Below are 25,786 nucleotides of genomic sequence, written 5' to 3' on the forward strand. Positions count from 1 at the left end.
CCATTACCCCTTCTTCAATCCTTGACATATCTCTGCAAGACTAGAGGCACCACCTGAACTTCACTGTGTCCTCCCCTTGCTCCCCACCATTGGCACAGCTCCTGCCTCCACTTGGGTTGGAGCCTGGCTCTGTTTTGTCTTGGCTGCAACACGAGATGTTTGTGCTTGGTCCTGCTCTTCTTTGTAAAGACTATTTCTGACATCTCTTCAGCTCCTATCAAACTCAAGTCCTCCAAGACCTCAGGCTCCTCCCAGCCTTGACAGTCCTCCCCTATCCCTTCCCACTGCTTTTCAGAGCACTGCTGTGGTGATCCCTGTCCTGGCCCCAGCTCCTCTCTGGCTCCCCACAGCCTCCCCTGGCTCCCTGGCACCCAGACAGGACCCTGTGCTGCCTGCAGGGAGCTCAGCATTGGGCTGCCCTTGGCATCCCTTTACCTACCCAGAGCTATTTCCCTGTGGTGCATGGAGGTGGCTCATGTTCCCATTTCAGGGTCCCCAAGGAGCCTGGCCCATGTGGGATGCCTTCTGAGCTGTCTCAGAGCAGCCAAGAGGAGTGTCCATCTGTCCCATGGGTGGCTGGCTCGCTGAGACCCAGCCCAGCTCCTCCAAAGAAGGACCTGGGGGAGCAGCTTGTTCCACAGCAGTGGAGGCATTTTGGCACCCCAGCTGAAGTGTCTGGGCTCAAAGGCAGCAGCACCCACTGCCCTGCTGTTGGCAGAGGGAGCTCCCCACCCCTGAAAGGGGGTGATGGGGGTCCCTCAGACCCCATTGCAGAGAGCTGGGAAGTGCAGCGCTTCCCTTTCCCTCCTCCGCCGTCTTGCTGCTCCCTGACCCAGGCAGGTGCAGAGCGGGAGAGGCATTTGCAGCTCCATTGCTGCCTTTTGGCACCAGACCCTCTGCCAGAATCAAAGAGCTTTTCAAAGAAAACCCTAAACTCCTTTAATCGCCAGCTAGAGCTCTTCCCGCACAGATCTAAGGGCCATGAGCTCAGTGTTTTCATTGCCCTAGGCAGATTTATGAGCTTATTTTTCAAGGAAGGGAGGGAGAGAGGGGAGGCTGTGGCATATTACTTAGCCTGGGGGGTGGGCAGGGAGGAGAGGGGGGAGGATGGAGGAAGGTGTTTGCAGTGGAAGTGCACGATGTTGCAGAAAGCCGGGCTGTGCTGTGGCCGGTGCTCTCAGGCATGGTGGAGAGGCACGGCAAGATTGGATGTGAGCGAGGACCAGCCTGCTGTGGCTGAAGTCCAGAGCATGTGGCGGGTGAGCAGCACCTCCCTCCCACTGAGGCTCCCTGCATGGTGGTGCCAGCTGGAAGGGAGCATGCGGACACGGTGTGCCTGTTGCCACCCAGCCTCTCTCACTCCGACAGATGGGACGAGGAGTGGGGCATCCCTCAAAGCATGAGCGGGAGGGACTGATGTCCTCCAGTCCCAACCAAGCTGCCCTGGTTGCAGTTTGCAGAGTGAAGGAGGGAGGAGGCTTGCTGGCAGTCACATGTGGCTATCCACCCCCGAGCACAGCCCCATACCGTGCACATTTGCTCTAACCACTCTGCTGCACTGCCTTCCCCACCACGCTCCTTGTCTGTACACCTGCTCCCTTCTTGCCAGGGAACGCAGCGCTCGCTGCCAGCTGTGAAGCAAGTGCAGTAAAGGTCTGGCTGCTCCCTCTCCTGCAGAAAGACCTGGGCACCAGTTGTTGGCTTTGGGATGGGGCAGATCCTGCAGCCCTACTCAGACAGTGCCCCACAAAGAAGTGGACATCTGCTCACATCCAGTGCCCTAAACACCCTGCTGCCACTTCTGAACAGCCCTGCAAAGGATGCCTCTTCCCTTGTGAATGGAAATCTTGGGAAGGTCTCAGCCATGACCTGTGGTACTAAAGCCACAGCCCTCTGCCTCATCACCGGCAGCACTGCCTGTTATAGCTGGAAACACTTGGGGGCTGCAACTCTTTTTTGTGGACAAGCTGCTCCCCAGAGAGCACAGCATCCCGTGAATCCCAACAGTACTTACACTGGGATAGCAGCAGCCAAGTAAAGCAAAACACTGCTGGACACAAAGTGTTTCTAGCTCATGATATAGAGAGGTAAAAGGGAGCAGAGCTTATGGCAGAGAAGGGGCTGGGAGATGATGAGGCAGGAGGAGATAGGAAGAGCTGTCATGAACCTGAAAGTTTCACCTCATTGGAAATTCAGCAACTTCAACATTTCCTTTCCCTTGAACACAGAACAAAGAGCCAACATGTCAATATTTAGTATAGAACAAAAAAAAATAGTCAATATATTTTGCTTTAGAAATATCAAGATGGTTTGCTTTGATAGTTTAGGAGTCCTGCAATGTGAATATTAAATTGCCTACAGGTAAACGTAACACCAGCAGGTGAAAATATGTAAATGAAAACTTTTTTTAAAAAGCTACCATGAAGTGAAAACATTGAAATAATCTGTCTTGATTCAACTTGTTACTACATTTCTCCCATTCACAGTCCCATGAACACTGATACATTTTCATTAAGCTTTTCCTGTTCAATGAAATGAGGTATTGCTTGGAAAATCATCCCACCAAATGAGCTCTTCAGGCAGCTCTAGGACTGACCTCACTATTAATAGTCCTGCAATTCTGGTTTTGCTCTGAGCACCACCAATCCGCCCAGGACACTGGCTCCCTCACTGCTATTTTGCTACCTGGGGGATTCAGTGTGTTCCCGCTGCTCTGCCCTGAGCCTCAAGCCCAGGCACACCACCTTGCAGCATCTGCAGCATCAGGCTCATGACAGTAATGCAGGGATGAAGGTCCTCTGCTCTCTGACTGCTAAACCAGCAGCACTCTGAGCAGTGCTGTGGGCCAAGGGACTGGGAAATTTCAGCTGTTGGCTGGGTTGAGAGTTACACAATGCCTAGGGGATACAAAAGGCCATTTGTAAGCACATGCTCAGTAGCTGTGGCTTTTCCAGGTTGCTTTTCAGTTTCTCTCACAACCCACTCCCAAGCTGTGCCTGTGCTCCGTTTGGTTTTCTCCTCTTTATAGGCTAGGGAGCACAGGGGCAGGAATTACACTGCTTCTGATTAGCTTTCATTTGCCTTCTCCAGAAGGGAAACACCAGCCAGAGTCAGTGTCAGACTCATTACCAGCAGGTCTCCCTGATACCTGGAACTCTGGCAGATCTTGGTTTGGCCCAGCCTACTTGGGTATCCCAAAGTGTCAGCATTCATTAATGCTTGGAGACACTCCCCCATGGGATCTTCATTGCAACATGCCAGCAAAAAGCCACTATCAGCCACAGTAGACCCTGAGGTGGTAACTGGGCTGCTGGGTAATTGGAGTTGAACCCAGGCAGCCTGACCTTAAAGTCCCCTTGAAGTCCTGCTGGCAAGGATGCAATAAGGATGCAGAACATGCCTGTGTCCTTGAGGAGTGCCTGTACAGAGTCAGCAGGCTCTGCGGATGGTTTTTGTAGAGGACCCCTTTGGAGGAAACCAAATCCCTGAAGGTGGGAAACTCTTGTTATCTCTGATGTTTTAAGGGTGAAAAAAAAAAAAAGTGCCTCAAAGCTGTTAAATGGTGAACATAAACCCATGAACCCACTGCAGAGTGTGTGTCAGAGCCCAGCTCTTCTAATGCCTCTCACCAGCCTTATCTCCCACATCTGGGACCCCAAGGTCATAAACATTTCCCCTTGGTCCTGCTATGGCTGCCATTCTCCCAGGCATGCTGGGCATTTCCAACGGGGAGACAGTGGACTTCTGGCTGTACAGGGCAGGAGTGGCATTTCCCATTAGTCTTCCAGCAGGGAAGAAGATCAAGCAGAGAGCCATCCCTTAGTGCATCAGTCTGGCCACCAGGACCTGGGGGTGGCTTTGGAAACCCTGTGCTCTATCGTGACTTGAGAAGTGGAAAGGTCTGGGAATTCTTTGGGGTGAGTCTGCACTTTGGTGGTGTGTTTGGATGGGTCCTGGTGCAACGTTGGGGCTCCTGTGGTGACCATGGCATGAGGAGGAGTCTGTGGATGGGCCCTGGCACTGGGCAAGCATCAGCCACAGGATGGTGACTCACTAATCTTTGCAAAATTACCTGGGGCAGGAGAGCAGGGATGTCCCCCAAGAAGGACTTAATTTACATCTTCCATTGGGATTTTGTGCTCTCTGCATTTTTGGCTGCTCCCTCTGTTGCCCCAGGTTGTGTGACTGTCACCTAATACCCAAAGGGACACAGAGGTCCCTGTCATCCCTGCAGGACATCCCATCTCCTTGTCAGCCCCCTGCAAGCCCTGCCATCCCTTCAACCCCAACACCCCTCCCCACAGCTGCAATGTCTGCCCAGGCTCCTACAGGTCAGCCACCAGTCCTGTCCCTCTACTAGTGCCCCATCTCCTCTGGCAGGTCTTGGGGTGCTTCCCATCTTAGGGGGGCTGTGGTGGGGCCTGTCCTTCTTTTTCCCAAGGTGGGGGCTGCAGAGGGCCAAGCCTCGGGGTCAGACAATTAGGAAGGGGTTTGGTTTGAGGGGAGCTGCCTTCAGCATTTGCTGCTTGTCTTGCTTCAGGTGTCAGCTGCGGCTCTGTAATCAGCCTTCAAACCCTGCTGCCTCACCTACCCAGAGTCTTGTGAGTGCTTAGAAAATACAAATATCAAGAAAGAGGCATCTGCCACTCCCTCTTTCCCTGCACTGGATGCAGCATTGTGTGACCAGGGAAGTGTCTAACCAGCTTCATGTCAGAGTATTCCTGCCTCCTGCGGATCCCTGTCACGGGTCTGTGTGGCACCTGAACCCAGAAGGTAGCTCAGAGGACAACATGGGTGATGTGGGGCCCCCAGACTCCCAGTGGGATGCTAAATTCCAGGCAATGGCTCAAAATGTCTCTGCAAGGTGAGAACAGCCCTGAGAGCTCCTGATCCCATTCACCTCAATGGAAACAGCGTGGGGAATGAGAAGCTTTCTGTCTGGGCAGCCTCCTGAGATGCCTGGTGATATCTGGGAGCAGCCAGATTCTCTGCTGTTTTTTCTTCCCCCAAATCCTGCTGTCACAGCAACAGCCCAACAACCTCACCACCTGTCTTGTGCCCCAGGTCTTTTCTGGCTTTCCATGCCAGAGCAACAGCATTGCATGCAGTGAGCTGTGCAGTGGCTGCCTGGCTTCACTGCAAGGTGTGCATGGGGCTTCCACTGCAGTATTCCCATTACCCTGCGTGCTCCCCTCTCTCACATTGCAATACTCCCCACTCCACCCATGCCCTGTGCACTGCTCTTACAAGTAGGTTTGATCAGTCTTCACAAAAGAAGAAATGGAGGAATGTTATTGCTGTCTTTAACTACTGACTGGGAGGGTATAAAGAAGACAGAGCCAAACTCTTCTTGGAGTTGTGCAGGGGAAGGATGAGAGGTAATGGGCACAAACTGGAATAGGGGAAATTGCAATTAGATATTAAGAAAAACAATTCCCATGAGGATGGTAAAAAATGGGAAAAGGGTGAGGGAATCTTAGAGATACTCAAAACCCTACTGGACAAGGTCCTGACCAACTTCACAAGCTGGACCTGTTTTGAGCAGGGGTGTAGATCAGAGACCTCCAGAGGTGTCTTCCTGCCTAAGATATTTTATGATTCTGGGCAATCCTTCCAGATCCTCCCCATGTTCCCTAAGTCCAGACTGGGGATAAGGCACTGCAAGTTGTATAATTTCCAACCTATACGTGTGCAGGTTGGCCGGGGGGGTGTGTGTGTGTGTGCTGTCTGCACAGCTGACCTGAATGCATGACCATGATGTTACTGCTGTCACCTTTCCATCTGTGGGTACTACTGAGGGCATCCTATGCTGAGTCTTCTTTGACCCCTATTTCCTGCTAGCTGTGGTTGGACAGGCCAGCATGTTGCTAGGAGGGACCTGGCAGGCACCAGCAACATGGTGTCATTTTTTTTGGTGAAACAGGAGCAGCCTCAGTAAATTGAGAGTATCCCTTCACCCCCCAGTCCCCCTTGCCAGGGGCTGGTAGCCAGATGCAGGGGTGCAGATGGGGGTCAGGATGCCATCCTGGGGCAGAGGGCTGCACTGAGGACCTGCACCCAACCACAGCCCTGTTCCCAGTGCTCAGGCGGTGGGTGACAAGCATGGGGACAGCCAGGGACTGAACTCCCCCAGCCCATGTAATGTGGCACTTCCATAGCCCAGGAAATCTGAGCTGGGGTTGCTCAACCAGGTCACACACAGCGTTTGCAGTGGTGCCAGGGATCAAAGCTAAGCTAATACTCTGAGTACCAAGCAGCTCTTCCCATTTTCCCGTTCTTCTCCATGCCCCTTTGTGCAGTCTCCTCTCTGCTGCACAGGAACCTTCCCTTTTGCAGCTCCAGTCTCCTTTTGCACTCTCAGCTTGCTGCTGTCCTCTCTAGAGAGCCCCCATCAGCTCCAGTCCATCTCTGTTGCCAGCCCCAAAAGCAACTCACATACCTATGATGCTGGCCATGGAAGACAGAGACATGATATTTGACACACCGCTGTCAGGACTTACTGGCATATCAGCCAGAGGTTGAATCTGCTCTCTCAACAGCTCAACTCTTTTGGGTTGATACAGGCCCTAGGGTCTCTGGATGTAGCTGAATAGGAGAGGGTGTGCTGACCTTTAGTGTTTCATGGCTGGACTCTAAGGCCAGGCTAAGAGACAGTTCACCACCCCCCCCCCCCCCCAAATAAGTCACGCACTAAGAAGTTCTTTGCCAGCCCCCATGTCCCCATGTGATGAGCCAGGCAGGATGGTCTGTGCTGCTCCAGAGAAATGGGCTGTTAGAGCCAGCATGAGCCCTGATCAAGTTCTGGCTGCCTGCAGGAGCAATGCAGAGAGCAGGGACCTGTCAGCTAACATGGACAACCCCCAGCTGAGCTGGCTGCCTGGCTTCTCTGCAGGGCTGCCAATGAGACACCAGCGTGTCTAAGTGCCTACTGGAGAGGTGCCCCTGGGAAGAGGTGACTTGCTTCTCTTCCATCTCCCTGACCACAGCTGCAAGCTCACCAGTGATGCCTCCATTGGAAAAGCTAGGTTTTGGATGGGTGGGATCAGGTTCAAGTTAATGGAGGTGCGAGAGTGAGCACGGACAGGGTTCTTGGAGAGAGACAGGCATGGCAGAGGCACAGCGTTGTCAGGATGGGGCATGAATGCGAGCTCATTAGTGGTGAGGCAGTGTCTAATCAGAGGTTATTATGAGGATCCTTTATTTTGCACCTGAGGGAGTCCTGCTCTTTACAGAAAGGATACCAGTAATTTGCTTAGAAGACAGGGCATGGAGCAAAGGAGCTGGAAAATTTTGGGAGCAGCTGCCCTTCAGCTCCATGCTCCTCATTGCCATTACAGGGCTTGCTTCTCCGTACTTGCAGCTCAAAAAAAAAAATCTAGGCATTTCTTTACATACCTCAATGTGGATTTAAAGCCTGAATTTACATCAAGAGCTTAGATCTCTCTTGAATGTCCATACTTTCTACAAAATTTGTGCTGATTCGCTTTGAAAAAACAGCCGTGACTGCATGTATAACTATATAACTGAGAAACTAACCTTACTTGACTTGCTGAAGGTAGCCCAAGAAGGTAGTGACAGAAACAGGGAGAAAACCCAGCTCTCCAGTCCTCCTCCAATAGTTCCCAGTTCATCCTGCCTTCCTACCTCTGTTACATCTTATTTGTTAATTCACCAGTACTGTTTAACGGATAGGCAGAAAATGTGCTGTCTTTCCCCAAATAGGTCCAGCCCTAAGGGGAGGAGGAAAACTCTGGACCTGCCAACGCCCCCCTGGCTCGACCCCGCGGATTTTCCACCCGAAGGGTCCCTCCAGCCTGGCTTTTCCCGCACGGTGATGGGCTGCGGAGGTGGCACTGCCGGTGCCTCTCCAGCGAAGGGCTGCCATTGGCGCCACCGTGTGAGTGAAGCCGGCCGGTGTAGCGGCCCACGGGAGAGAACGGAGCCGTGGCCAAAGGACTGGACACGCTCCCAAAGCGGTGGCTACTGCAGGGCTGTCCCGAAGACCTAGTGCCAGCGAAAGCCAGACCTCTGCCAGAAGCAGCTGCGGAGTCACCTGCCACAGCAGGCTGACAGCATCCTTAAGCACCCGCCCGCTGGGGTCCATGCACAAGGGATCTGTAGCCTAGGGCTCTGTGTCCCTGCTCTGACCATCATGGACAGGGTCAATGCGGCAATGAGAACCGTTTAATATCGAGTTGTCCCTTGGTTCATGCAGTGGAGCTCTCTGCAGCTCCCAGCCCAAGGGACATCCCTGTAGCGATGAAGGGCAGCACCTTCTCTGCAGAGCTGGAGCCACAGGTGCCCCACCTTGTGATGACTGCAAAGGTGGAGTGGGTGCCTGACAGGGCTGCCACAAGTCCTTGCAATAGCATCAGTGCTGCAAAGCTCTACAGCCTCCCATGCTTGCAGCCCATGTGTTTTTAACCATCTCCATCAAGACATGCTCAAGGGCTATAGTGACTCTTCACTCATAGGCAGCTGGCTCCAAACTGAATGCCAGGGTGTGTACAGAGGGGATAGCTCTATACAGGACACACCTTGTGTGACAAGTGCTCTGCGGTTCCCTCTCCAGGGAAGTACAGCTTGCGTTACACATTTCTCTCATCTTTCACACCCTCCAGTGAAAATTGTCCTTTCCTGTCATAATTCTTTCTCAGCTGACCCAATACAGCTCTGGCCATCCAGTGGTTGGCACAAGCCAAAGCAATGTGCTCCTCAGGCAAGCAGGATGAGCAGAGAAGCTCTTATCCAGCTGTGGCAGCTTCAGCCTGGCTTTGCAAAGTCCTTCCTGAATGGGTTAGAGTGCTTAGCTTTAACAGTTGAGTAACTGCATCTCAGGACAATCCAGGAACACCAGAAAACCAGCAACACAGTCTGTATGCCACCTCCGGACACAAGCCTCCTCTCAGCACGATGAGCACAAAAAGAACGTCCCCAGCACTGCCTGGGGGCTACCAGTTGTCCGTAACGATTGTGTTACACATGGCTTCCCTAGGCAGCACCTTAGCTGCATCCCTAGTTGGGAAAGCTAAGGTCCTTAACCAGCCTCTCTGCTGCACAGCTGAAGTTGGTGGCTGCAGCACTTTCTGCGAATAAACAGACCAAGCATCTTCCCCAGAGCATGCCAGGGCCAGCATGTCTCCCTGAGAGAGGTGTTTCGTCTCCTGGTCAAACCCTGAGATCCTTCCATAGAGTCCCTTGCTCACCCTGGGGGCATCCTCAGTCATCACTAGTCAGATGGCACCACTAAGACCATCTCTGGGGCTAGAAATGAACCCACCAGTCCCTGTGGTAGTTTAACTCTTTGGGGTATTAATACCAGAAAGGATGGGAAACATTCAGGTAATTAAGAATTTTAAAATAAAATAAAAAAAAAAAGAAAAAACAACCTACTAACCCCACCACCACCTCTTAAAAGACTTCAATATTCATTTTAAAGAGACTGCTTGGACACTGCTGGTGGCCAGCTCAACCCAAACCCCCAAAAGCCATGACTTATCACAGCTATTGAAATGTTTGACAGAAGGATCCCAGAGCAGTTTGCACTAATTGCTCAGTATAAATACTCCATTATGTTCTCAGACAATCAGAATCTACCCAGCAAATCAGCTCCTCTGATCCACTGTAATCAAGAAGCAAAGCATGCATAACATCGCAATATAAACAGCGTTTGCAGAGGGGCGCAGGGAGGAGGGGGAGCTGGCTTAGCTTGGCAGGTCCTGGAGTAATAGCTGCCTTTTCTGTTGTTGTTTTGGTTTGTTTCTAATTTCCAGAAGAAATTTAATTTCAGAAAAATGTGGCACAAACTTTCAAGCTGGAGGAAAGCTGAAGCTGACGAAGGGGTCCAGAGAAAGTGTTACAAAATAAACCACAAGGGCTGTACTTACAGGTAAGCTGTTAGGGGGCTCAGGTTGGCAGGGACCTCCGAAAGCCCCAGCTCAGAGCAATCCACTGAGAGCATGATGCCATCCTCTTCGCAGTGGCACTGGGGAGGGCACGAGGGTGCAGCACCTTGCTCTGCAGGCACCACCTGGAAGCGGGCAGAGGAGGCCAGAAGAATGCCCCAGAAGAAGAGCTTGTCCATCCTCACAGTGGCTGCAGCCGCAGGGACTGTGCGAAGTGCTGCCGGCTTGCTCCGACCCCAGGGCTCAGCTGGATGGAGGGGAGCAATCCCGCCGCCTTGCAGGCAGCGGGCAGGGTATCTCCTGCAGGTCGGAGTGTCGTAAGGATGCAGCCAGGGAAGGGAAGGCATTGTTGAATGATCTTGGTTATTGGGTTTCAAGGGCTGGGCAGGGGCGTGAGACACTCCAATGGGAGGAGTTAAACTTTCTACTCTTTCCCTCTCTCTCTCTCTCTTAGAGCTGGCAGGAATTTCATTCAAAGGGAAGAAAGGGGAAAAAAAAAAAAAAAAAAAAAAGAAACCTCAACAAATAAAGACCTGTTCATAGCTCCGGGACCTGTGCTTGTTTTGTAACAATGTTTTTGTGAGGTAGCAGGGCAGGGGAAGGCAAAGCTGGCTCTGGCAGGGCAGAGGAGTATAAGTAGGGAGGCAGGAGTACCCAACCAGCACTTCAAGGGCTCCAGACTTTGGGACGCTGAAATATAACCCCAGATAAAGGACTCTGTGTGTCTGTGCTGGCTGCTAAACCCAGCTGCAACTGGAAAGTCAGGGTGCAGCTGGGGAGAAGGGATTGAGGAGCTCACAATGAGCTGTTTGCTGGGAGCGACCATGCCCAGGGCTGTAGGTCTGTCTGTCCTGTGGTCCGACCCCACTCATGAGCAGCCCTGTTACTATCCCCATGCATGGGGCAGGGGCTGGGTGGGAGATGCAGGGGCGTGGAACAGCAGTGTCATGGTGCTGAGCTTGGTGGGGGACCTCTCCAGAGAGCTCTCCAAGCCAGTGGGACATGGTGCTCTTGCAGCTGTGCTGCTTGCTATAGTTTTGCCCAGATCAAGGTCAGGTGCATGTGTGAGCTGCATTTGCAGGATCTGCATGGCATTGATGCCAGGAGCAGGTGGCTGGTTTGCTCCAAGAGCTCTTTCTAACCTTTGGTAAAGTGGTCAGAGATCAAAGTAGAGGAATAGTCTGCTGAGTGGGGGTTTGAAGCCATGTCACCTGGAGCTCCATCATGCAGAAGGGAGCAGGTCTGGCTTAGCAGGGGGGTACTGCCTGTGCCAGCCCAGCTGAGGGCCTCGGGCTGTCCTGAAACATGTGGGGTGTACATCAGAACAGGATTTCTTGCTGCTTGGGTGTCAAGGAGCTACTGCGTTCTGGGGCAGCAGATGCACCTGCTTCAAAAAGGGTGCTGGATCTGCAGTGGGAGAAGGCTGCAAAGGCCAGCTCTGTGTGGCCTCTCTGCTCCTTCCTCCTGATTGCAGCCACCGGCTGTTCAGGATCACTGTGATGCCCCTGGCTGGAGTGATGGCTGTCCTCCGATGGCAGTGGGTTCAGTGATAGGGGCTGATTCTGGCGCCACAGCTTGAACCATGCTGCTTCTCTCTCTACAGGGCAACGCACCTTGTCTGTAATGGGGACGGCAGCTGAACACAGGTCTCTCACACTGAAGAATGACAGCTGACCACTGGGCTTTAGGTGGATCTGGACTCCCATCAGAGCCAGTGTGTTCCTCCCTCTGCCTCCCCTTCAGCCATGGCTGGAGGAAATGAATGGGGCAGAGAAAGAAGGGCCCAGGTTTGGGTGGCTGCAAAGTGCACCCACGAAGTCACCCTTCTGTCTGTGGCCATACCATGGTAAGATGCTGCATGGCTGAAGCACAGACTGGGAGATGGTTTTCACAGTCCCATTTCCTCTGAATGTGCTTTTCCTTCTGGCAGAAGAGTTTCCTAATTGATACCACTGTTATCTCAGGATAAAAGAGGTAGGAGAGTTATCTGGGGTCAGGAAGGTGAGCCTGCAAAGTGGGAGACTTAAAAAGCTCCAGCTAACCCCAGGCTGAGGTGCCTTGAGGCCTTTGAGTCAGAGTGAAAAAATTCTCCTATCTCCTCCACAAAAACGTCTCAAGATTGAGCTCAGAGTTCGGGACTGATGCACAGACTATGGCTGAGGGCTCCTGGCCCCGGTGATGCAGGATCTGAAACTATTTCATTTGCAAAGTCCATTCAGATCCTGCAGTTTCAGGACTGAAACCCTGAAGTCTGGAAACTTTGTCACCGAGTGCAGAGGAGCAAGGATTTTGGTCTAGGAGCCGGAACTGATTTAACTGGAATTAAGCTCCTTCTATCATGAACAATTCTGGAGATGTCATTATTTAAATGTTTGCAATGTGTTTTGACAGCTCCAAATGTAAAACACTGCTTGGTGGGGACACAGGAAGCCCTCCTTGGAGAGAGGGTTGCTCCTTGACAAGCTTCACCTCCAGCTCTGACATGTGGCTTTAGCATGTCCTGAAATGGCTGGACTTGCTCTGACGGCAGCCAGGAATTTGGTGTGAATCTGGAGAAAGTGTCAGGCCTATCACTCTGCTCCTGGCTGCAACAGCAGCTTTTATCTACAATTTCCCCGTCCCTCTCTCTCCAGCCAAAGCAGCCAGACACCAACCGCATTGTAAGCTCCTGACAATTTCTTGCTCAGTGAATTCTCCTTGAGGATCCAGGGCTCTGGCTGAGCACACTATTAATAGAGCTCTTAAAAAAAATCACACTGAAGAGATTCCTATTGAAAACTGCTATTCTGCTGAAATAGAGCCATTTCCTCAGGAAGGCATTGACTGCAATGATATTTTTCACATTGTTTTTGGAGCAACACAGCCTGAAGTTGGAGGGCTGCGCTCTGTGTGCCTCACTTTGCTTTGACTTTTCTGTTTGCTTTTTATTCCAGCTTGGCTGTAGTGTTTTATTTCCATGTCTCATTTCTTTGAGACCTGATAATAAATGTTAATATTCAGAGTGTTCACTTATTCCAGGATGTCGCCGGCTCCTGGCAAAACCAAGAGTCTGGACATCAAGTCGTTTGGACCAGAGAGCTTTGATGTTTCTATGGTAAACCTGGAATTTCTGCATAAGTCCCTCTGGGGTGGAAGTGTCACTTTTCAGCCAGCTCTCACTGAAATTGCAGTTTGCTCTGAGTAGTGCGTGCTGCACTGTGCCCTTATTAAAGGCACTGGGAGCTCCAGATCCAGCTCATTCTTATTAAGGCCAGGGGATGTTTTCCTGCAAGGCTCACACGTGTTTGTGTGTTGTCCTCTAGTGGCAGGCTGCGGTTTGGGGTGATGAGAAGAGCACTGCTCCACAGCAAGCTGAGCAGCACTACCTGCTCACCTGAGCTGCTCACCTGCTGCAGCTGCACCAGGCAGGCCCCTCGACATGCTCTGCTGCATCCCCTGTTCACAGAGACCTGCTTTTAAAGGATGGAGCTGAGACTCTGGGATCAAACACCGGGGGTTTGTGGCTGAGTGTGATGCCTTAGCATGTGGTACATCTGGGCGGCAGGTGACATCCTAGGTGATATTTCTCCTGCTGCCTCCACACTGCATGGCTAACAGGTCTTCCTACAGCTTGCTAAAAGCAGGAAAAAAAAAAAACTTGGGAAAATTCAGAATACATTCTAAGTAAGTGGGGAACAAGGTCCAGCTTGTGTGAGCAACTGCAAGCACAGTTATTGCCTCTGCTCATCAGGGGCACAGAAGAGGCAGGGGTGGTGGGAAAGGGCTGCATTACTCATGCCAGCACAACATGCTTGAGGTGGTCTGGCTCTGGATCTCAGCCTTGGACCTGAGGAGAGCTGGGACTCCAGGTACCAGTGCTGGCCAGATCCTCTCTGTGGACCAGAAATTAAATGCCAAACAAGCTTTAGGCTGTGGACTGTGGCTGGCAAGGCTTTTTAGGGCTGTTGAAGTTTAAAAGCTAACAAAGTTGTTGTGGAGGTATATCTGGGGCAGAGCTGCAGCTAAACACTTACAACAGGTACTGATGTCCTCTCTCACAGAGCCAAAATGACTCTGTGGGCCCGGACAGGACAACTTGCTGGGCTTTGACCTTGTCACTCAGCAATGCTCTTCCTGAAGAGCGGAGGGAGGTGATGGGCAGTGTGGTGCTGGCTCTCCTCCCAGGGTGTTGCCAATGCCCTGGACATCCAGCCAGGGACCTTCCCAAGCTGGAAGACAGGTTGTGCTAGCTGAGTCAAAGGGCTGGAGGCTGTTTATTTCTGTCCTCAGCATGTGCCAGACCTGGGGCCCTGGAACAAACCCATGAGTGTGTTTTCTGCCCTGCTTCTACGGGGCAACTGTTTGTGCCCTCTTTTTATTCCCTTCCAGATTTTAGACGGTTCAGGATCACCGCGGTAGAATCCCAGTTTGGCTGTTGATCTCCAAGGACAACCAGTCCCTACTGCAGACCAGGAGGACTCTCTCTGTTTTTCACTGCCAAGGTCACGGTAGGAACCGAGACCCCACTGTGCTGCACACTGGAGAGGACAACAGAGAGGCAGTCCCTCCAGAAGGGCTTGCAGGGGAAGGAGGAGATGCAGAGACCCCCAGGCAGTCTCACAAAACACAGGGACACCAGAGAAAAATAGGCAACACTAGGACTGGCCTGTGTCTGCCGGGGCATGCACTCATCCACCTCATCTATGACACCTCTGTGGAGGTGACACTCACTCCTGGGACATGATCTCTCCATAAGAAAAGCCCTCCAGACTTTCCTACCATCCCTGGCTCCTCCTGAAGCTAGTCCTTCAGGTTCTGGGGAGAGCAGGATGCAGCCCAAACCAGTAGGGGTGGGCTGAATGCAGCAGGAGCCAAGAGTCTGGTGCTTCACATGTGTCTGTAAGCCCAGGGCATACCCCGGGGAGCCATTCGAGGTCGGGTGCAGGGGCAAAGGCCAGAGGAATGTTCCCGGTGCCCCTGCTCCCATCGGGGCCATCCAAAGGCTGAAATACCACAGTCAGGCTGTGGGTGAGTCTGGGCCCAGCAAGGGCTCCCAGAGGCTTTCCAAAATGTAAATGCAAACACTTGTAAACAAGCAGAAAGTCCCAGTGCCCAGCATGCTGCTCCAGCTGCCTGACTGGGGCAGGGGAAGGACGGGGACTGGAGATGGCCATGCTCCCTAAGAGCAGGAAGGGCTGGCGCCAATGAAGTCACACAGAGAAGGATGGTTCCTCCCTGATGCCCGGGGCACAGAACAGCACAAGCCTCAGATGCACTTCAACTCCTTATTCTGGGAGGTGCTGCTTGCAAAAAGCCATGGGGCAGCCTGGTGGCTCCATGCCCTGCAGAGGAGGGACAGATGTGCAGAGCTAGGTAGAAGACCTGTTAGGTGGACCTGAACCCTGGTTCAGTGTCCTACATGCTTGAAGGCCTTCCTTTCTGGAGTGCCTGCATCAAATGGGTCAGGGACCCAAAGCCACGGCAAGCCTAACACATGCAAGAGCAGGGCATTGAAGAGGGAACTTTGGCTCTGGTCCTGCTTGGCTGTCCCAGGAGGAATTCTCCTTCTAGTTCAGACCTGCCTTTAGTCTGCCTGGCCCCAGCACTTCTGCTCACCAGGAGGTGGCTGACAGCAGTAGCTGATGAGAGACGATGCTGGAGATCCTGGGGAGGAATAGGCTGCAATCCTGCTGCTCACGGTGCTGGTACAGCTCGGGTGGAAGAGGCAGTGAGCAGTGGGCATCCCCACACAATGGCTACAGCTGGGGCAGCCACAGCCTGGTGCCAGGCACCTAATATCACAGAGGTGTCCAGCTTGGGGTGTGGCAGGGTGCCATGGGCTCCCTGTGGTGGGAGCAATGCCCTGTTACTGTGTTGTGCAAAGATGTGGCAGCTGCTAGGCTCTCTGTGCCCTGGAGGGAGCAGGGGAGAGGGGAGAGCCTAGGGCAGAGGTTCAGCACCGGTGAATGGAGAAGCTGTGGAATCAAGGAGCTGCGCTGCTCCGGCGGTCACCAGCAGGCTCCCATGGCTGTGGGTCCCCAGAAGATCCGAGGGTTGGGTATACCTGCTCTCCTGTCACTTGGCAATGCTAACCCAGTCTGCCCATGCTCTGGCAGCCACAGAACTGGTGGTAGGGGGGTGGGAAATGGGGTCCAAATGGACATGGTCCTGCTCATCTCCAGGGTCTTGACCTCTGCATGAGGACTGATGGAGGAGGGTGGTGGCTGGATGGTGCCAGACTGGACCAGGCTAAATATGAAGAACAACATGGCAACAAGTCTAGAACTCGCTGGGCGGCCCAAGCTGGAGGCTTGTTTTGTTTTACTGTTTTGTTGTCTCTCTCTCCCCCTCTGGGTTTCGTGGCTCTGAGCTGCAGGGCTGGAAAATTATTCATCCAAACCGCAGCTCCCACGACACCCTCTGTAAGCATCTGTGGCTCCAGACTCCGCTGCAGCAGTGGGTGGGAGGTTGTAAATTCATCATCGTCACCAAGTCAGCCTCCTGTTAGACAGGACGTGAAATGTGGAGCAGCGGGCTGTGCCACAGATGCAGCCATACTGAACTCACTGGGTGAAACCCGTCAGCCAGTTTGTGTGACATATCCCTGTCCCATGCCTGTCCAATTGATTAGAAGGTGTCATACCTGCCAGAGCAGCTGTGCTTTAGCTGCAGATGTCTGCAGGTTCACCTTGCCTGCTGGCTCTTCTGGAAACACTGTTGTGTTGTGCTAGCCAGATGCAAGGGCTGTGGGATCACTTGCTCCTGGACTTCTGGAAGCTCTGCAGACAGCAACATGCCTCCCCCACCATGGCTTTCACTTGCTTCCTTACGACTCAGAGCCAGCACCCCTTGCAACTCTGTGCCACGAGCCCTGGGTCCATGCATCAGACCTCTCTGGCTGTGTCTAGCTGTGCCCCATGCTGGGACTGCCGTCTCTGTGCATGGACACACAGGAGACCCATAAGCACTTTCCCAAGAGGCTGTAGAAAGATCCAGTGCAGCAGCCCACCTGGCAAGGCAGATGGACAGCGATGTGCTGAACAGCGATGAGCCCAGTTGGGATGAGAGGTGGTGTGGGGCAGGTGCCAGCAGAATTCACTCCCCATCTTGCTCAGTTGCTGCCATCAGCTAAGGGTGAACTGGGGGGTGGGCCAAGTTGTCTCATGTGGATGTTGTCCTGCTCTTCTCCATGAAAGGCAAGCGCTCACAAGCAGTCCCTGGGAATGCTGTCCCATTCTGAGGCCTCTTTCCTGTGCCATAAGCTGTACAGCCAGACCCAGACCCTCTCCATCGGGAATATGGCTTTGAGCAAAGCCCCAAGCATAATGACTCTGAAAACCACAGGGTAGCTCTGATTGCAGAAAAATAGAAAAGAGAGGATTGGGGCGCGGGGGGTTCCTTCCCCTCCTTATCCTTGGCAGCTGCCCCTTTCTGAGGATGCAGTCCTGGCCAGGCTGTTGGGAGACCCTGGTAACTGCACTTGGCAGAGCAAGGGAGGGCCTGTCTCTGCAGAACCTGAGGCTACTGTGGGGTGATGCACAGCCAAAGGGGCAGTGACCACCCATCCAGGGTAGGGAGCCAGAAGTACAAGCCCCACACACTGGCTGCCAGGCTCTAGAAAGCAAAACCTCTTTAATCCTGCTTCTGTGCCCCTCACAAGGCTCCTGCTACCTCATGGCAGTGGCTTCTCCTTCACATCTTCACTGTCGCTGTGATTGGCCCCACTTTGCAGGTGAGGGTGCTCCACAGATGTTCTTGAAATCCTCTGAGACTAAAAGCATTAGGTGTTTTACACATTATAAACCATGCTGGGACATACAGGTACAAATGCTTGTCGGTGTTCAGTGGAGACTGCACACTTTGAACAAGAGCCTGTTGGGCATCAGGCTAAAGCTCACATCTACACACACCTTAGAGTTGTAACCGTGCTCAGCATCCGGAGTTTCAGGGCCATGCATAGCAAATGAGAGCCACAGGCTATGTCCACAGCACCAGCAGGGAGATGCTGGAGTTGGATCCAGGTCTGGTTTACCTCCCCCCTGTTTGAGGGAATGAGCACCAGTCTTTTTCCTACATCAGCAGCTCCCTCTCTCATTCCTGTGCAGGGACCTCTGCCTTCATGTGCTTTGCAGGTCAGCTGTGGACCTGACAAGGGGATGGGATTCAGCCTCCAGTGTGAGAGTATCAGCACTTTCACTGTCCTTGTAGGGCTTTGTTAGAGTGGACTTGCAGGTCCTGGCAGAAAGGCTATTGTCTTGTAGCCCAGGAACTCTTTTTAAGGCTGACTGGACCTGGAGGGTGAAAGCTGGACATCAGGGTTGTTTTTGGTGGAGATCTAAGAAGGATGGGCCTGTGTGCATGTGGCAGCAGGCCACATGGTCTTTAAGACTGCTCCTTCTTGGGGGCTCTTGGGATAAAACCCACAACACTGGTGAGATTCTGTGCTGCTGGGCAGGTCTAAACCTCACCAGCCTATCAACTCAAAACTCTGGACAGACAATGGGCACGTCATTCTTTGGACCAGATTTGATTTTGCAGCTTGCTTGTCAGGCCTCCAGCATGTACTGGTGAGTTCTCCTGTGGTTCCCCAGAAGAACATGGCAGGTGGCTGCTGCTACAAACTGCACACACATCATAAGCAGCAAACAGCTTGACCCCACCAATCCTGCCTACTGGGCTGGGGGTCACTGGGAGCAAACATTTCCTTGCTGTGACATTTATCCTGCAGCACAAGCATAGTTTAGGAGTTACTGGTTACATGAAAGTCATAAAGCCACCAGGCTTCCTGTGAGCATATGGGCAAGTGTCAGACTCCTCCCAAGACAACATCATAAATCCTTTTGTGCACATAAGACTATCCACTGAGTTTTGCAGGCCTTTTCCATGTTGAGAGTATTCACACATCCTCCTGGAGAGCTCTTGGTATGTTGGCATCCAACCAGAAGCAGAAACACTACAAGTCAGTGCGGTGGTCACTTGTGCAGGCTGAGCAGTGAGTGACCTGTCACATCGTGCTGGTGGGTGACCCTGGGACAAAGATGTAGTCACATGGAAACATTTTCAAACAGCAGCTGGATCCATGACAATCCAGGTCAGGGTGGATGAGGGTGGTCATGGGCAACTCGGGATACTCTGACCTGTGGTGAAGACAGCACTGCACACACGGATTGCCCAGGGTGGGGGGGAAACAGTGGGGGGAACACCAGCCCTGTATGGGGCTAAAGCTCTGCACCATCTTGGTCTCCTTTAGCCCATGAGTGCTGCAGCTTGGAGCTGGGAGCAGAGCAGGGAATGCAGGGAAGGAGAGGATGGCAGAGGGGACTGAGCAGCAGAGAAGCCCTGCCTGCAGTATGGAAGATACATTGTGTGCATAGAGAGACTGCTCCTACCTAGCTGCCCACTATCTGTGTCTACGCATGGGCAGTGAGGGCAAAGGACAACAGGCAGGTTCCCACCCCTGCCTGAACACATTGCTGGCAGCTGCACTGCACTGGTGGGTGGTGGGGATGGCAGTGGGTGGGCACAGCAACTGCCGAAGAGGAAAACATTATCTGGGGAGAGGGGGAAAAGATGCTGGGCATCAAACCCAGTTGCAACTAAGGCATCATCCCAGTGCTGGGATGGCTGATGGTTGCCCATGCTTAGGTGCCCTGGGTGTCCCACTCTGGGGTGCAGACAGCAGGATCCTTGTTTTGGAAGAGGGAAAAGCTGTTTGTGGAAACACAGGGGCAGTAGGATGAGTGGCCAACTCAGTCCCCCACCTGGGGCTGTCTACTCCTTGCAGTAGGTTTTGGAACCTCCTCATCATAGCTGTTGTGTCTCCTCACCCACCTCCAAGGCAGGTCCTGTAGGACACGGTATTGTGGGTAGGAGTGTGGGCCCAGAGTGGGACAGGGGTGCTGCTTTGAGACTGTACCATAAGCCCATGCTGCCTAAAGGGGTGAGGGAGGGTAAGCGGGTTCCCAGATACAGTTTTTTCTACCCCAGGAATATGTTCATTAAATCATCTGCTTTTTTTAAACTCTTCCTTCTGACCTGCACTTGGAGCTTAATGAACCAAGTTGCTACTTGCAATTTCAGCTTGTGCATGGCCATTCCTGCTTGCAGAGGAGCAGCGTCTCTACATGTGGCTGCATGGACAACCCAATTCCCAGAGCAGCAGCCAGTGCTCTGCAGTGAGCCACAGGGCTGCCAGCTGCTAGCCAGCATGTCAGCTGGACCACGTGGCTTTGCCCTGGTCCTTGGCTCTTGGGAGCCAGCAGATTCGTAACTTCAAGCCCAGACTTCATCAAAAAAATGTGTCTTTTCCTTGTAAGCCGCAGGTGGGTTGGAGGCTTACTGCAGAAGTGTTGCCTCAGTAATAGAAGCAGATAAGAGTGAGCAGAAGCTGCTCTGTGCCATGGGCTGCAGTATCTGCAGTGCCCAAGGGCACCCCATCCACAGCCCATGGCTAGGGACACAGTTGCCCTTTCAGGAACAGCTGCTGTGCTGCAGCAGGGGGAGGCCTCGGCATCGCTGAGACCCCACAAAAGCCAACCCACCCTTACAAGCACTCTTTCCTAGGGCTGTTTATTGTTTGTACCTAAGACTGATCCACCAGCCAAGACAAGCCATCTCCCACCATGCTCTGCCCAGAGCGGTGACTGAGACAACATGCCCAGTGCCCATGGGCACATGGAGACCACAGTGCCCAGTGCTCGTGTCAGACCTCAGCAGCCTGCAGGCACCAGGGTTGTCCGGGAGCAAGCCCAGGGCTGTCCCTTCTGTGCTGAGGGGCAAGGGCACCACAGAGTCCCCACAGCTGGAGCTGCGTACCACCATGGGGTTAACAAGCCTTCCAGGCACCAGGAATCCCAGGAGATGGCCAAAGCAGGGGAGCATCCTGCCCAGCCCCTTGCCATGTCCGCACCCAGGGGCTACAGCAGTGCATGGCAGGACAGCACTGCCCACCTGTTCAGGAGACCCATGTCACTGCTAACACCGTGTGGGACGCGTTGGTGACAGTGCCGGGGTAAGTCCCCTCTCGCTGCAGGGCTCACTCTGTGCCAGAAGCCTCATGGTGCTCTCACCCCAGCTCCTGGCTCCGGACAGGACCCTGCAGAGGTGGAGGTCAGGATAGTGCCAGGAAGTGCTGAGCGGTGTTAGGGCTGTTTCTGAGCGATGATGTCCCGGATACAGGTATACAGGAACATGTACTGGTCCTGCAAGAGAGCAAGGGGGGTATGGAGTCAGGCTTCTGACAGACACCTCCTGGTTGCAGGACTAACCCTGCAATTTGCTTTTAAAGGTCCTAATTAACTGTGTCTGCTGGCAGAGCAGTATTTGCTGTCCCAAGTGGTCCATGTTTGTCCTGTGTCACCAGAGTTGCCCAGAAAGGAAGAATCAGGCCTGGAGCTGTAGTTACACCACATTTGTTCCCTCCTGCTTCACCATCCCCGTGATGGGGATGAGAGGAACAACCCCATCTGAGATGTCATCTAACTGCCTCAAAGTGCCCCAGTGGCTTTAGGACATGCCATGATGTTTGCATTCAAAACAAGACCGAAGAGCAACTCCAGTGATGCTGCAGGGCAACGAGCTGGGAGAGCTCTGCCCTGCTGGAGTGCACAGGATCTGGCAGTGACCTGAGGCCAGGAGGGAAGACTTCTGGAGCAGGAGTTTCCCTTGGTGGTAGTCTCAGTGTACCTGAGTCAAGTGCTGACGGTGGATCAGGGTAGATCTCTGCAAGCTCTAAGAGGTAGACAAAAAGATCTGGGTGGTTTTAGTCTGGTTGCATCATTTCTCTATTTTTAAGATCACCAAAATGATCCATCAGTACCAAATGTGGGTCCAGACGTCTCAAGTCCACTGTGAATTTGATATGAGGTTCTGCTTAAATGCCAGGCTGCTCCAAAATGATGCTAGGCTACAAAATACCCAGGACTAACCACCACCACGGTAGGGCTCCAGGAAAGGCAAGATGTTGTAAAGGTAAAGTAGGTTGTACTCAATGCACAAGGCTGGAGGGCAGGGCCAGCCTGCAAATGATGTGGGTCAAAATCCCATGGTAGCCGGGAAGGGGGGATTAGGGACTTGACAGAGGGGCCTCCGAACAGCTCACTAATGCGCTGGCTAAGCTGCAAGTCACGAGGAGCCTCCTCCCCTGCCGGCGGTGGGTTTAGCCCCACTGAAGGGCTGGGAAAGCCACAGATCACACAATGGCTGCAGTTTCAGGTCACCAGAGCATGTTTTCAATGAGCCTGGCCTGATTGTGAAATCTGGAGTGACAGCCCAGGACTGACTTCAGACCAGGCACACTCAATGCCTGGCCAAATGCAAGAGCACGTCCCCAGAGACAAGCGCTGCGCTGGAGCTGGGGGTGCTTAAATACCCTGTGGTTATCCATGGACAATCCCTCAAAGGTTCATCTTCCCCCTTGTTTGGCTACTAACCCCCCCCCAAAAAATCAGCTGGTGCCCCCAGCATGACAGCAGCATGCCCCTGCCAGAGATAAAGGGGTCCTTGGCAAGCCAGTAATGGAGGAGGCTGGCAGCCACATGGCAGTGGCGTGGGGCTGGAGGGCAGCTCTGCCTGTCCTTCACTGGCTGTGCTGGGATCACAGCGACCACTGCTCGGGGCAAGGTGGGGAGGCAGCTGCCTCTGCTGCCCCCCCTCAGCGCAGCAGCAGCTTTTGATTGGTGCTTGCTGTGCCTTTATGGGCACATTGTGTCTCTGCTCGGCAAGAACGCTGCTGAAATACAAAGAAGCTCTGAAGCAGGGGCAGCGGATGCCTTGCCCTCCTCCGGCTCCCACCATGTGTATGGTTCACATTAATTAAGAATGCGATTAGCTGCTTGCAGGCGGCTCTGCAGCTGGGAAGCCCCGGAGAGATCTGCCCCAATTTGCTGTCCCCTGTGGGGAGGGTTTCCAGGGATGCTGCATCAGCTCGTTCAGTGGTTGTAGCAAATGAAAGTGCTGTCCAGAGGGCATCTGTGCCACCAGCACCCATCAGGAGTGGCACGCCGGAGGCCTGTGAGCTGGGCTGACACAGCATGGCAGGGCATGTCTGTGGCATCATCAGACAGTGCCACTGCCCACACAGCTGCATGGCAGCTGCAAACGTGGCAGAGTGTCCCACAGACCCCCTTGCAGGCGGCCCCAGCTCTGGCAGGAGGCAGGGGCTGGGAGCAGGCTCTGGGTGTGGGCGATGTGGCAGGGAAAGGCACCAGGCAAGGGGAAATCCAGCAGATTCTAAGTACCCAGGCTGACAGGCATGTCCAGAGGTTGGTGAGCAGGCAGGTTTCTCATGTAGGATGAAATCAGTGCTTCATGCTTTCCAGGGCAGAATGGGAAGAGTGTCTTGCATTTATCATAAGCTCACATGCAATTTAACCTATTTGAACTCCAGAACTGAGGAGATAGAAAGCTCTTCCTTGGGAAAAGATAATGCCCTTAGCTCTCGGTGGCTGGCAGAGCTGCAGGATGGGGAGGAAGCACGGAATTAATCCCTCCATAGGCTGCACGGGCTCCCAGGTGGCAGGTAGCACCTGGGGAGTGGGCAGCATGATGCCAGCTCCAGGCAGCTCAACATGAATGTTCTGTTCTACCTAGCCCACCACCCTTCCTCCTTCCCACCTACCAGAGTCGGGGTCATGAGACAGCAGCTTCTTGTCATCTGGAGGGTCACCCCATAGACATCCACGATTCTCTCAGCTTTCATCTGGTGCAACAGGCAATCCAGGGAGATCAGCGTCCCCATTTGGCTCACACCACCACTGCAAGGGACAAGGAAGGATCATTGATGCCAGGCCAGGCTAAGCTGAACCTCTTTGGAAGTGGGCACCAGCCCAAGAAGTCAGAAGCACCATGAGAAAACATGCAGCAACTGAGTACAGTGGGGATAGAGGACTGTGAGCACTGGTTTAGGTGGCAAGGAGGCCTGTGCTGACTGGGAGGATGGGACCCCAAAATGGCCATTGAAGGAGCCTGGAGATCCAGCCTACTCTGCCCTGCTGAGCTGTGCATCCCTCCCCCAAGCCAGCTCTGCTGATGTGCTGGCTGCGTTGGGTCCTGTGGGACTGTGAGCTCTCCCTGGCTGAAAGCAGATGAGGACATCAGGTCTGCTCCCAGGATCCTAAAGATAGCCTGGGCACCTCAGCCCAGGAATGCCTGCTCCATCCATGTTTGTCCCTGGCCCAGCCCTGTTTGCCTTCCCTTCTCCCATATGCTTGGCAGAGCACTGCTTCATCTGACCCCCAAGCTCAGAGACTCTCTGGCTCCCATGGACCTACTCTCAACCTGCCCCAAAACCTTGGGGTCCTTGGTGGAGGGCACAGGGCTGGTGGCCATGCCAAGGCGCTGTGCAGCCTGGTGGGTACTAGCTCTGGGAGGCTGCCCATGCATGGAGCAGTAATGTGATGTACCTGCAGTGCAGCAGGAGAGGACTGGCTCTCTTCCGGTGGGGCATGCACCGTCTGACAGCAGTGAGGAGCTCCACCAGGCTCTGGACATCTGGCTGCTTCTTGCTGCTCCAGAGCGTGTATAGGAACCATTGTACCTGCCTCTCCTTTGCTTTCTTCTCCTGGTGAGACACAAAGAGTTGACATGGATGTTGGGGAGGGATGGGTGAGTTTGGATGCAGAGAGGTCCCAGCTCTCCAATCCTTAGGGTGTCAGGTGCTTTCCTGAGCTAACTGCTAGCTTCCATAAAGCTGTCCAGGCAGTCTCTGCTGGGGCATTGCCCATCACCCACACAGTGGGTATGGTGCCTCTGGCATCCTGCCCTCCTTCCCCACAGCACCCCAACCTGCCCCTTGAGAGGGAGACTGAGAACTGTGTGGGCTTTTTCAAAGGTCAGAAAAACCTATCAGCAAGTGGTAGGGGAAGCCTCCAAGGCCTCTCCTGTGCCTCTCCTATGTCCACTCAGCAGATGTTCTGGATGTTGCAATCTAGATTCCCTCCTGCATTTGTGGACTGCTGACACTCTGCTCTTGCAGCTCAGACAAATCTCCATGGACCTTTCAGCCCTTGCCCCTACAGACCTGTTTGCTAGCAGTGAAGAACATCCCAGGCAGTGGGAGACAGGCCAGCCCCATCAACACATACGTGTTTCATTTTGAGCTGGATACACCTCCATCCAGAGACAAGCTTCTCTGTGCCACACTGGATGGTCAGCATCTTTGTGCAGAGAGAGTCTCCTTCCAAGGGCCAGCACGCCTCACTTGGGACCTGTGCACAACAGCAAGTTTGGCTTCATGTTGATGGTTGCCATCTTTCAGATCAGTCACCATCTTAGGGATCTGTGGTGGGGTTGGACCGAGAGCACCCCCAACATCACTCCATGTCAGTTCCTCCACTAGCTAAACCCTAGGGGAGTTTTGGAAACAACAGCAGATTGCAGCCAGCTTCCCTGTTAACACAGCTGCTTGGCAGTAGGAATCTGCTCAGCGAATGCCCTCCACCTCGGCTGGTCAGAGGCAGGAACTGCTGTCCTTGGGTGCCATGGAGATGTAGCTTGAAGAGTACCAGCTGAGTCCAGAGCCATGGACTGCATGGTGGGCAGACAGAACCTGTCTCCTGCGACAAGCTGTGGGAGCACTTTGACACAGGGAAGGTTCACCTTTAGCTAAGCTGGATCTGCACCCAGGCTTCAGGATGCAGTGAAAAGAGTTCAAGTTTCAGAGCTATGCTAGCTTCCAACTCCATTAAACAGATCCCTGCTTTGCCATGGCACAGGCAGGCACGGCACCTCACCTCCCCCTTCTCCTGCCATGGGAGAAGTGTTAGGATGGTGTGAATGTCCTGTTCCCACACCAGGGTCCAGAAGTCCTCCATGGTCAACTTGTCAGGCCCCTGGACAGCCAGATACTCCCTGCTGGAGCTGCAGCCCTGTGTGGGGAATGAGAATGTCACTCTCCTGCTGCA

The 25,786-nt window shown here is 53.4% G+C and overlaps 2 protein-coding genes across 6 annotated transcripts in view; both read right to left on the reverse strand.

Annotated features, from left to right (window-relative positions):
• LGR6 (leucine rich repeat containing G protein-coupled receptor 6) overlaps positions 1-10,252 on the reverse strand; it is a 150,039-nt gene extending 139,787 nt beyond the window's left edge. Inside the window, exon 1 of the mRNA XM_030001169.2 lies at positions 9,888-10,252. Within this exon, the coding sequence (XP_029857029.1) occupies positions 9,888-10,252 (365 nt within the window). The remainder of the gene's footprint in view (positions 1-9,887) is intronic.
• Positions 10,253-20,437: 10,185 nt separating this feature from the next.
• The window catches only part of LOC115335341 (receptor-type tyrosine-protein phosphatase V-like), a 41,602-nt gene continuing 36,253 nt past the window's right edge, over positions 20,438-25,786 (reverse strand). For all 5 annotated transcript variants that reach the window (XM_030000840.2, XM_030000841.2, XM_041119916.1 and 2 more), the window contains 5 exons: positions 25,616-25,750; positions 24,968-25,090; positions 24,287-24,444; positions 23,503-23,638; positions 20,438-21,085 (listed from right to left, as the gene is read on the reverse strand). In XM_030000840.2, the coding sequence (XP_029856700.1) occupies positions 21,026-21,085; positions 23,503-23,638; positions 24,287-24,444; positions 24,968-25,090; positions 25,616-25,750 (612 nt within the window). In that variant the 3' untranslated portion in view covers positions 20,438-21,025. The remainder of the gene's footprint in view (positions 21,086-23,502; positions 23,639-24,286; positions 24,445-24,967; positions 25,091-25,615; positions 25,751-25,786) is intronic.

Source organism: Aquila chrysaetos, chromosome 24 (genome assembly GCF_900496995.4).
Source record: "Aquila chrysaetos chrysaetos chromosome 24, bAquChr1.4, whole genome shotgun sequence".
NCBI lineage: Eukaryota > Metazoa > Chordata > Aves > Accipitriformes > Accipitridae > Aquila > Aquila chrysaetos.